Here is a 12833-nt window from a genome sequence, read left to right as displayed (position 1 = left end):
TGTTATATAGGTTTTCCAATGTTTTCGAATATTTCCAAACTTCATGCCTCATACCTCTTCACACTTGCTCCTCGAGCCTCAAATTTCCTCACCCTTGCTCCTCAGGCCTCATACTTCCACACCATGCTTATTCTTCATCTTAATGCATGGATACACTTTAAGGAAACTCACTTATCCTTATTTACAAAGCATTTGGTGTCAAACCTCATACCTCTTCACACTTGCTCCTTGAGCCTCATACTTCAACACCATGTTTATTCTTCATCTTACTGCATAAATAAACTTTAAATGCATTCACTTATCCTTATTATACCTGCTGCTGGCAGGGTATAACATATTCAGTTTTTCATTGACTTGCTATTAGTTTTTCTTTGACTAATTATTTATTTATTTATTTTTTTAAATCTATCCAAAGTTTAACATTATGAAATTAATTTTATTTCTATTTATCTCAAATATGATTGGTTGAAATGTCTCTCCTCTTATTGTGTAATGATGACAAAAATTGACTTTTGTGTACTCTATTATTAATTACTATGTACAATAAATATAAATAATTTGACAAATAACATTATATATTAATTACTATGTACCATAAACACAAATGGTTTGTAATTAAATTAAAAAATTCCATTTTCTCATTGGTGTAAAGTATTGAATAGACAATTTTTATGGGCTTTATTTTTTAATTTACAAAAAGATATTTTGAAAAATATAAATTTGAAAAAAAAAAATATATATAAAAATAACATGTATACAATTTGTACAACTCTCATTATATCAATCTATACTCTAATGACATGACATGTGTACTATAATATGAGCATTATATAAAAAATTGCCATCATTCAATATAAATAAATAATTATTAACTTGTTATCATTCTCTTCAACGTCAATTATATATATATATAACATTTATCTATCAAAAAAATGTTTAATTATATTAAAAAAAATTAAATAAATATTTATATAACTCATTTTACAATTTTATATTTTTTGCAATATATACAACACATTAAAATATTTTATTAAACTAAATGACAAAAAACACTAACTATACAACCTTATTTATAAAACATCTGAGTCTGAACCTACCAAATTCACTAACTTAGTAGAATGAATAAATATCAACCAATATCAATGACACCAATAACAGCATGACATCGAAAGACATTTTCGAAGTTATGTTTTTTAAATTTAACATTATACTATGCATATTTAACTTTCTATTTGATATCTCAGAGCAAAAAGCGAATGATATTTATCTCACGATTTTCGTAAATATGGGATTTATTTACAAGGCACACAACAGAAAGGTCTCCCCACAATTTTTAAAATGTTGAAAAAAGAGTTGATTTACACGGAAAGATAGCTCAGCACTGTATGTCCACACTCGGAAAGAGGATAAGGAGGAGGCAAGAATTCCGCAGCATCTATTTATTTGTGCCAGTAACCCAGTGAAAATACAGAAGACAAAGGAATATGACCATGGCACTCTCGTTGCACTCTTCAATTTGGCCACAGAATCTTCCACTGCAAGCTACGAAATCAACTGCGGTATCTATGTTTTCTACTCCATTTCTTTCCCCCACCATTTTGAATCGTTGAATGATTATTGTCTTTTCATCAATGCAATGCCATGGTTTCTAAGTGCAGGCCAACACTAGAAAATGCCCATCCTTTCACATATTTGCACAGAAAAAAGTTCAGAAAACTCGTCAGGTAATATGCATCTTCTTTACACATTAGTTTTTTCGTCGGTCAGACACATTCTGTTCTCGAAAATTCCTTTAGGATGGGTTGGCCTTTTATTATAAGGTGCTTTTGTACTGAAGGGTGTTTTTTTGGTTTTTTGTTATACTGTTAGATCGTATTGACGGATAATGTATCCAAGCTTGGCAACAAGGGTGATTTAGTGACAGTGAAAACTGGGTACTTCCGCAACTATCTCTTTCCACGCGGCCAAGCACAGATAGCTACCCCAGAATTTCTGAAGTAAGTTTCAATGACATTTTCTTTTATGCATTTTTTCCCATTCCTTTTCTTGATTCAATAGCTGAACGCCGAATTTCAAATCTCAAGAGGCAGAAGATTGGCATTAACTAATTAACTTTCAATTCAATGCTTATCAAGTTTGAAAAGACAGCCTTACGTTAATGGGGCAGTCCGCTAAGAGAGTGGCATGTCAGGCCAACTACCAATGCTCAATTTCCCTTTAGAAATGAATAAGAGGTTGGGGTCAGCTCTAAATCTGGAGTGATTTTGATGAAAATGTCCTGTTGTCATAATGTTTGTATGAATTGTTCACTCTTTGAGCTATTTTATCTGCCCAAATTTGCAGCTTGTAGTACCTAACTTCTTTGGGCCAGTTATAATGCTTTTAAAGGAAGCACTTGAAAAACAACAACCTTCCTTTATCATTCTCCCTCTCAAAAAAACGAAACCTTCCTTTATCAAAGAAAATATGGTCTCTGTTAAGAATAGCAGTTGCATTTCCAACGATGGCATAGCCATCATATCAATAATTGTAATTTGCGATTGCAAATGTGCTTGTGCATTTAAATCCCATGGGATAGAATGTTTGTTTTACTAACCCACTTTCATATAGTTAAACAGGAATCCTGGATAATAAATTTTGCAGTTAAAAACTCTGTGCTGAGCAACTGCAATGGCTTCGCCAAGGGGGAGAGGGTGGCTTCCCCTCCTTTTTTGATCCATCGAGGCAGCTACGAAATCTTTGAAAAATCCTTCTGCAGCTTCTTCCTGGAAAGCTAGAGAAGCATCTGCAACTTCCAGAGGGTGATTGTTAAGAAGATGGAATAAGTGTTGAAACCTAAAGTCCTCTCCATCAAACTGGAGAAGAAGACTCTGTGTCATGCAGACCAGATTATGGTGGAGAAATTTACTAGGGCATAGTTTAATAATAAAACCCTCGAGGGCTTGATTAAGAAGCATTGGATATCTCATTTGAAGGCCCAAGTCCTTTCCAAATTTCTGTGGCTGTGGCAAAGGATATTGCCCATTCCGTTTTTCACTGCAGAGTGATAGGGTTTTGTTTTTAGAAATGGCCCTTGGCTTTTAGGTCTCTGTGGCCTGTACCTAGAGTGGTGGCCATTGAACTATGACCAAGAGAAACAGGTCCCAAAGGCCATCCTGTTATGGGTTGGTCTTCCTCTTCTGCCTCTCAACCTTTGCAAACTCGAAACTTTAGAGTTGATTGCTCACTCTCTCAGAAAATACTTGGATTAACTAGAAATTTGAGAGGCAAAGGAGCCAAAAGCAAGTTTCTATACTTGCACTCTTACCTGCATAAACGTTGACCTGGAAAGGGACTTCCAAATGCTATTGAACTTGTTTGACAATTGGACTCACGTCTAGAAGATGAACTACAATAAATTCCTTTTTAGTGTATTGGATGTTGTCATTTATGAATACAACCATTTTGCAGAGTAATCCAAAACAGGAGACATCTCCTTTAAGTGAATGAAAATGAATCTGAATTTCACGTAGGTAGCTAATGGTAATAATGGGAAGTAGAATCAAGGCCGTAAACACCAATAGCAAGTAGGAGCAACAAGGCAATCCCACAATCACTACAGATTCAGTGCAGTGGGCTCAGGGTCAGTAAATAAAGTGTTTGGAGGTCAAGAAAACCTAAGTGCCCCATATAACCTTTAGAGAGGAAGGGGAAATACAATAGGACATCACGGAAGAAGCTAAGAAAGAGAAAAAACCTTGAACTTAGAGAACCTGAATGGTAGGGTGCAATCTCCACAACCAAATAATGAAGAATATTTTAGTTCCTTTGGTCAGGAGGGCCTACTTGAAGAGGCCTTGAGAAATGTGGTCGAAGGTTCCCCTAAAGTGATCTCTAACTTTCAAAGAATGTAGTTCTGTATCCTCTCCTAAGAGAGATGGACTCAAGTAGCTGATCACAGAGGTGGAAGATCCTAGATCCACTGGAGGAAGGAAATCCAAAATGGAGACTCGTGATTTGGTTATAGCTATATAGAAAGCCCTAGAAAGGTAGTCTACTATTGTCTTGGTCCTGGTGAGATCATTGAAAAATAAAAACAAGTACACAAATCCTCACATGGAATTGTAAAGGTCCAGACTCTGGGGAAAAGAAAGGAAATATGTTAAATGGTTTAGCTATTGTTGGCCTGAGGTACAATAGCCCATTCCTATGATGAACTTAGAGGGCGTATTCTTCAAAATGAAAAGGCCGAATGCACTAAGAGATTGGAGGAGTTTAGGGGCTCATGGGCACAAACATGATGCACTGTGATGTTAGATGGTTCGATTGATCAAAATGGTGGTAGAACCCTTATTAACTTCTTGGTTAATTGTCTCAAGGGGACAATGTCTATGAAATCTGTTAATGCATTTGCACATATCAAAGATGCACAATTATTATGTGATTTGTTGGACGTGTTCATTCAGGAGGTGGGTCCACAACATGTTGTCCAAGTCATAACAGACAATGTTGCAAATTATGTTGCTGCTAGTAGGATGCTTATGGAGAGGCATCCTAACTTATTTTGGACACCTTGTGCTACACACTGCATTGACTCGATGTTGGAGGACATAGGCAAAATTCCTTTTGTCAAGGATATTTTTGAATCATCAAAAAACGTTACAAAATTTATATATAATCATGCATATGTGCTTCATTTGATGAGAACATTTACCAACAAGAAGGAGTTGGTGTGCCCTGTGTTAAAATTGGTAACTAGGGCCAAACTCCATGTGGGTCATCTTATTTATGGCAGCTGATATTTTTATTGGATCCCTCTTATCGAGAGGTGTAGGATTGATCTAAAGATCGTCTGATTCCGATAAGTATTCATGGAGTTATGAATTTTTTTGTGTTATAAGACAAATTGTCAAGTCGGCCAGCAACTTGTGTAGGCTCAGAAGCCCAATAGTCATGTCTATTCATCATCTACGTTTTAGTGTAAATAGGAGAGGACTTGAAGTCATTTGAGACACACACTCTTCATGTGATCTCCTCCTCTCCACGTTTTTGGGTTTTTGGTGAAGGAGAAAGACACTAAGAGTACGTTGGGCTAAGTAGATGATGCCCTAGCCGCAGTAAGCCGCAGGCTTATGAGGAAATCTAAACGCAGTCAATGGAGACAGCTAAAACGCAGTCAATGGAGACACCTTATACGCAGTCAATGGAGACATCTAAACACAACAAGGAGACCTGTTCACGCAGTCAAGGAGACATGTTCACGCAGAGAAAGAATCTCGCATTTTCCTCTGAAATCTCGCATGAAGGAGTAGAGCCACAGTAAGGATTTGACTGCACCTCGTTTGGGTTTTAGGTGCAGTCATGATCCCGGATAAATGGAGCAGAAATGACCTCGTGTGAGGACGCAGCAGTGAGTTGAAGTTTGGGCTAGATACAATCTCGGCATAGATCTAATCCTCATGATGACAATCTCGACATTACAGATAGAATGATCTCGCATGACAAGGAGCAGTCTCGGCATCTGATCTCGCATGACAAGGATCAGTCTCGGCATATAGATCTCGGTGGTATCCCTGTGGCAGTTTAGATGCAATGAACAACAGTAACTCAGATTACCTAAAGCAGATCTACTCTTTTGCACATTGTCTCGGCTTAATGAGGATTACGTTGGGTGTCATCTCAGTCTCACATATGTATATGTTACTATCTCGGCATAACCACAATGATGAAGTAGGTTTCAGTATTGATCAAGAGCTTCTCGGCATACCTGTAAAAGGAGACATACAGTGTCAATAGTCATCACAGTATTCAAATCTAGTATTCTTGATATGAATAAGTATCTTAGAGGCAGTCAAGATGATAAGGATCATAAGTAGTATGATCATTACAGTCTCAACATGATGAAAGAAGCAATGATCACCAAGTCAAGGAGAGTCAGCTTTGGCAAGGATCAGTGTCTAGGATCATGATCTCACAATGATCTCATCCTACAGTAATGTGCAGTCGTGATCTTCATAGGTGCAGAGATCATCTCAGTAATAATCTCAAGGAGAAGTCATGGTGCAGCAATGATGCTCTCAAGAACCTTGCATAATGAAGTTCTTGATGCAGTAGTGATGATCTCAGAGGTGCAGCAAGGATGATGATCCCAACAGCATGATGATGAATGATGCAGCATGATGGGCATGTTAGCAAGGAGCAGCGTGATGATGGGAGCAGATGGGAGCAGCTCAGTGACTAGGTGCAACATGACTACAAGTTGCCACACTATGTTAGGTGAAGCCGTCACCTTGGAGAATCAGTTGAAGCAGAATGTCTTCAACTGATCTCATGTATCATCATTATAGGAGATGATCTATGCTCATACCTAGATAAGTCAAAGTGTTGACTTCTATTGTAAATGTACTATCTCTCTCTCTCTCTGTGCTGAACTTTGAAGAACATAAAAGAAGAATTGATCAAGGGTTTCCTCACATTGGGGTTTGTCCCTGGCTAGCGCCGCATCTTGTGTCCTCTTGTCTTGGCTTGTCTTTTGCGACTTATGTTTATGTTCTATCTGCAGTTTATTTTAATGCTGATGTGATTACTAATCTGGAAAAGATATGGAGTTAACTGTGAAAATTGAAATAAATTGCTCTTAGCATAGAACATACCTAAAATTAACACCCTGCCATTACATGGTTTGCCACTAGCTTCATATCTCTTCAATCCCTCTTGAATTCTATGTGGGATAAGAAGAGAATGTTTCTTTCAGAAGAGTGGTGTGCTTTGTCATATAGCTGCAAACCAGAGGGAGAGGCCATATGCAGGCTAGTTTCATACCATGAAAGCTTCTTGGTGGGAGTGTAGGAGGTGTGTAGCATTACTGAACCTTTGGTAAAGGTTCTTCGATTAGTTGATGGAGACAAACCCGCAAGGGGCTACTTGTATGAGGTCATGGATAGGGCAAAAGAATCCATTCATATCTATTATGATGTTAAGGGGGATGAGGGATTTGAGAAACAACAACTCATATGGGAAGTGATTGATGAGCGATGGAATAATACACTCCATCATCCCATTCATGCTGTAGGGATTTACCTGAACCCCACATTTTCTTCATCTTGTGGTTTCATATTTGATGCTGAGGTCATGGATGGATTCTTCACTTGTGTTCAAATGATGGTGTCATCTCCAACAGAACGTGCATAAATCTCCAAAGAAATGGAGATACACAAGATGACAGGTGACACATTTAGCTTTGACATGGCTATCCATGATAGGAAGATCAAAATCCCAGGTAAGCTTTGTTGATTTTTTTTGCTTGGCAAGTACTCCAAGCCCTAGGGTTCGGGGATTGGAGGTTGGAGCGCCACAAAAGTGACTTGTGGGCTTGAAACCCAAGCCTTGGGGTTTTTCACCCAATGTTGTTGGGCCAAAACCGTGATGACATTGCGACATGTGATGGATGAGGATGATAGTAGATGATGAGACAAATACAATGCATCGAGAATCGTCCGATTCTGAGTTGTCGTTGAAGAGATATTAATTTTTGAAGTTGGAAGGTGGGCTTGTGGGTTGAGTTTCATGTAGGCTTGAGTTGGACAAGCCACATGGTGAGTTGCCAAGCCACCATAGAAGAATTCGTGGGTGCCCTTGTGTATCCTATAAAAGGAGAGTGATGTGAGATCATTTAGAGGAACTTAGCGCACAAGAGAGGAACTTGCATTAGGGCAAAGAGGAGGAGGATACTTCTGTTTTGGGCCGCAGGTTAGGGCTGATTCTAGCAAAGGAGAAGAGGCTTAGTTCAGTCCTCTTTGTGACTGTTTGGATGCCAGAATGACCTAGCAGCAAGGCTGAGTTCCTTAGGGTATCTTCTGAGCTATTTATGGATTAATTGAAGGCTGGTTTCTCTAGTATATTGGAGTCGCAGGTCTATTCTTGAGTTCAAGGATTCCGCAATGCTAGATTAGAGATTGTGAGGGGCCACAAGCCTGTTTGGAGGGATGGAATCTAGCCCAGAACTCAGCATAGTGGATCAACATTCTAATGAGGACTGACTGCAACAGTTAAGGATTTTGGAGGTTAGAAAGAGGGTTGAAGTGGAGGATACTAGCACTAACCAGGTCACCAAAATCTGTAGAGGAGCAAATCCAGATCAAGGAAAAATGAGGTAAGTTGATGTGATTTCTATGCATGTTTTTGATGCTTGATATCTCTGCCTAGGGCCGCAGTAAGGTGCTGTAGGATCAACACCATTATAGGATTGTTTGTGTGGGCTAAGAGGGCTAGGAAGGCACCTTTGCCCTAACTGCAAACTTTTGAAGTAGGCCGCAACCCAAACAGAGATGGGTTCCTTATCTATGAGGGTCAAAACCTTGTTGTAATCTTTTGTGGTGTTGTAGGAGCCTTGAGGTGGTGTGTTGAGGCCGCAATAGTGCAGAAGGGTGGCTAGAAGGGCAGTACAGGAAGGCAACAAGGTTGGACAAGGAGACTTGTGTTTGGAGCAAGGGTTAAGGGCTGTTGATGTGCCCTAACCAGACTTGTAGTTGCACATAATCCTAGGCAAGAGGGCAGCAACAAATTGGTTGCAAATGTCCCTTGATTGATGGTTTGATGAAGTCCTAGGAGAGGACAATTTGGTGGAGTCTATAGCAGCCACAAGGTAGGGTCTTCTTAGATGATTCGATGCCCTAACTAGAGGCAGATGCTACAACAATGTTGATCACTCATGGTTTGTTGGAGGGCAGTGTGAGAGTGGACCAAGTGTGGACATTAGATTGGGCATTTATGGTCTGTTGGAGGACAACGTGATAGTGTCGATGTTGGAGCCTGGTATGCACCATCTTCATGGACGCAGGTGGTTGCTAGAGGGGCAGAAGAAGAGCTCAAGGGTCTGATAAACCTGGAGCAGTTTTGTGTAGCCCTAGACTTGCATGTGGAGAAGGATATCTACAACAGAAAATGGGTAGTCCTCCTAGCCTGTGTTCATTGTGGGAGATGGACATCTTGCAGTGATAGGTGGTACCCCTCCGTACCCTATGTTAGTCTTCATTGGAGCAGCGCAGGAAGACTATAGTGGGCTGAAGTCCCTGAGTAGCTGAGGAGCAACAATGGGCAGTTGAGAGTTGTTCACAAACAAAGTTGTGAACAACTCGACAAGATTCTCGATGTGTTGCCCTTGATGGACTAAGGCACAACTAGTGAGCAGATTGGATAGCCAAGGTTCAGTGGCCAGATGGACTTGGATCAGTGATAGAGGTAGTGCTCTAGATCGGGAGACGAAGGACCGGGCAGGTAAAGGGTATGACCAAGGCAGCTGTGAGGAGCTCTAGTTTTGTATATTTGAGGGCCATTATCCCTGGTATGGGAGCCCTAGACTGTTGTATTATTCAGGTTGATTAATATAACAAAGTTGGGTTATTGTACAAAATTGTGTATATTTTGTGCACTAGTAGATTTACTGCTGTTTATATTCCGTTGTGCAAAGTAGCTTCGTTGTAATTCTTGGTTTGGTAGCGTCAGTGACCTAAGATTCTATCCTAGTCACCAGAATCGTGGAAAAACAACATGGTATCAAAGCATGCCTGAGCGACTTTGAGGGACAGTGAATCAGAGTGTGCACAACGAAGCAACTCAGAGGGAGTTGTGGGTGTCTAGATCATGGAGCAGAGGGTTTAGCTGGAGACATGGAGATGTTGTCTTGACAGGGTACATGGCGAGATGGGATGGGAGTTCTGGTGGATTGGTGGTGAACTTGGTGCACTTCAATATGTTGTGTGGCGGTTTGCAGATTGTGGGCTTCATATGTCTTACCATGAATGGTTGGGACAACTCAAGGGTTTCTTTGGAATGGACGAGATCAGGTTGATCGAGATAGCTTCATGTGATGGACTACAGATTGGGAGGCTAGAGTCTTCATCGCATCGTGATGTTGCATATTCGAGATTGGAGGGATTTGCACGAGTGGTATTTGATCTAGGAGGATGAGTGCTTGCAGGACTGAGCCAATGGAGATCATGTAGGCTCAGAGGGAGTCTAGCCTCAGATGGAGCAGCTCTATGGAGGTTTGGGATCTTCAGGTTCAGATGTGATGAGGTAGAGGCACTAGTGAGGTTGCTGGGTTCATTCTACAGAGTATGTTGTAATGATGGATGCCAGGTGGGCTAGTGTCACCGGATGATGTTGATGGATACTTCCTAGCATTGGAAATAACTCCCTCGCTAAGAGGGAGTGTTGATTTTTGTAGCTTGGGAGGTACTGCAAGCCCTAGGGTTCAGGGATTGGAGGTTGGAGTGCCACAAAAGTGACTTGTGGGCTTTGTTGTCGCATTAACTCTGTTTTAATTTTTTTTCTTCAGAAAATGCTGACAGTTTCAGTGTCAACATTTTAGCCGTAATAAACAGGGAAATCATCGATAGTGGGGCTATCAGCGCTTTAATGTTCCGATAATGTTTTCTGAAGAAATTCGCAGACAACGGGCCTATCAGCATTTCCAATATAATTGACAGGCTGACTGTCAACGCCAAAAACAAAATTCAAATTTAAATTTTGGAATTACGCTAACCATGTTAGCGACAATGATAAGGTTTGCAAGCATGCCACGAGTAAGTGTAATGTTAAATCATTGATTTGTCTGCCGCCATCGGTATATTGTTTATCGATTAATCATGGTTTAAAACGTGAATTCACCCCGAATTGTAATGATTTCCCCTCTCCACCAATTAAACTCATTTCACTTTGTAAATTGGTGATTTCGTTTGTAAGTTTGGTTATTTTGCTGTGAAATTGGTAACGTCTGGCAAGATTTCATCCGGTTTCTCCCGCAAAGATCCAGGATCAAATCTCGGTGTTTTTGTTTCCAACTAAAGTCTGCGATGGGGAAAGGCGACAAGGCTAACTGGGCCGAGCCCAAAGCACCAGATCTGTTGATGATCTATCCTGACATCCAACAATAATTTCAGTAGGCAGGGTGGGAAGAATTCTTCCACTGATGCACATATTTTCACGATGTCGTAGCTCATGCGTTTGCTCAGGGTTTCGATGGCAACCGGGTGGAAATTGGCGGACTCTCTTTTCCAGTTACGGAGGAGCTAATAACAGAGGCTACGACCCTACCTGCAGATGGAGAGCGGGTTTTCAAAAGCCATGTATTAGCTGGGATCGATGTCCCATTTTTCTTGAAGACAGAGTTCAAAGACAAAAATTGGAAGACAGGGGTGGAAAAATCGTGGTTGGAGGATAAATGGCATGACCTGCTTCACATAACTCAATAGTACTTTACATGTGAGGGGCGTTTCAATCGGGTAAACCTTTACCACTTTCATTTCCTAGCACATTTAGCTAGTCAGGTTAGGATGAACACTTGTTTCTATTTGTTGGAGAGTCTCAGGCATATGGCAACTCGTTTCAGAGCAAGAACAGACCCCTCCTCCCACTATGTCTATCACAAAGCCCTCATTAAAATGCTGATTGAAAACCAGTTGGCTAAAGCAGGAAGAACTTGGAGCCACTTCCTATTTTGGGGAGGTTTTCAACCTCAATCCCCTAAGGCCTTAAGAGGAAGGAAGAAAACTGTTAAACAGGGGAAAAGACTCAAGAAATAGCCCCTATTGAGCCAACTCCTAGCCAAAAAGACACAGAGGTCCCTTCTACATCCTCTGGCCCTAAAATCCCCAAAGTTTACCAAAGAAAGAGTGCCAGGCTTAGTAAACTAGACCCTGCATCCCCTGTAAGCTTACCTTCTGCTATCAGTTCTCCCCAGGCCATGAGTTCACCTGTTGAAGCCTCCCCTGTAGACACAACTATGCCAGAGATCATTAAAGGCAAAGAGGTCAAAGTTGAGACCCAAGCTGAAGAAACACTGTCTGAAACCCTTAAAGGAGGCAAACAACCTCATACAAGGCCAACAAATAAGTTAAGGTTTAAAATTAAATTGAGAAGCAACCAAATTTGGCCAAGGAGGTAATTGATGTAGATAATTTGCCATTGAAGGACCTTATCATCAACAAAAAGAAGACTGCATGCTCTAAAAAGAGCAGAGACAAAGAAACTAAAGGAAAAGGTCCTATGGAGACAAGGCAAAGCAAGAAACAGAGGTTGGAGAAGGTGGATGTGCTTCTAAAAGCAGCCAACACCATCAACTAGGAGGCTTGGGGTCATTTTGAAAATTTTGGTTATGCACTTAAGAAACAACAATTTTGGCTTTATTGTTGATAGTGTGCTTAACAACGTCTTTACATACAGCAGAGCAGGGAGTAGCTGACATTCCCACTGTCAGTGATTTTGAAAGAAGCAGGAGCTGACATCTCCACTAGGGAAAATTTTAAGAACCCCCCCTAAATTTACATGTATAATAAATGGGCGAATCTCCATGATATATAGGAAAAATGGAAGGCGATTTTATCAATAATATGATATGTATATATAATTTTTTGGCGAATCTCTCACCAAGCAGGGCGAATATTTTACTCAATTATAAAATCTTGTGTTTATTGAATACACAAATGAAATCATTGCATTTCTTTAAAATATCTTTTGAAATCAAAATTACCGAAATTACATATCGATAACCTAGTGGGTGTAGGATAAAATTCACTCGTGCCATTCACAGAAAGCATGAGAAAAAACTTAATACTATATATAAAACCAAGAAAAATTCAAGTTCATCACTTCTAGGGACCTCGTAACCACCCTGCCAATACACAAGTATGTTCCTGTTTGCAATTAGAAAAATTACCCAAATTACAATCTGTTTACTCCAGCATATGTTGGAAAGTTATAGAAGGATGACTAGTGCAATCAATCCATTCCTTTTAGCCCTGGATTTGTTTCAGTTTAAAACAGAAGTATACAAATATACTTGTCCAATGTTT

At 40.1% G+C, this 12833-nt stretch overlaps 1 protein-coding gene across 1 annotated transcript in view; it reads left to right on the top strand.

The window, feature by feature from the left end:
- The first annotated feature begins 1318 nt into the window (after positions 1-1318).
- The window catches only part of RPL9 (ribosomal protein L9), a 110785-nt gene continuing 99270 nt past the window's right edge, over positions 1319-12833 (top strand). The window contains exons 1-3 of the mRNA XM_089411272.1: positions 1319-1559; positions 1659-1724; positions 1870-1997. Coding sequence (XP_089267398.1) covers positions 1485-1559; positions 1659-1724; positions 1870-1997 — 269 coding nt within the window. The 5' untranslated portion in view covers positions 1319-1484. The remainder of the gene's footprint in view (positions 1560-1658; positions 1725-1869; positions 1998-12833) is intronic.

The sequence above is a fragment of the Pinus tabuliformis genome, chromosome 3_1, assembly GCF_031772625.1.
Source record: "Pinus tabuliformis cultivar Carrire ecotype Pingquan chromosome 3_1, CPIR1, whole genome shotgun sequence".
In the NCBI taxonomy this organism is placed as follows: Eukaryota; Viridiplantae; Streptophyta; class Pinopsida; order Pinales; family Pinaceae; genus Pinus; species Pinus tabuliformis.
Note: the sequence above shows the minus strand (reverse complement) of the source record. Positions and strands in the feature narration are given on the sequence as shown.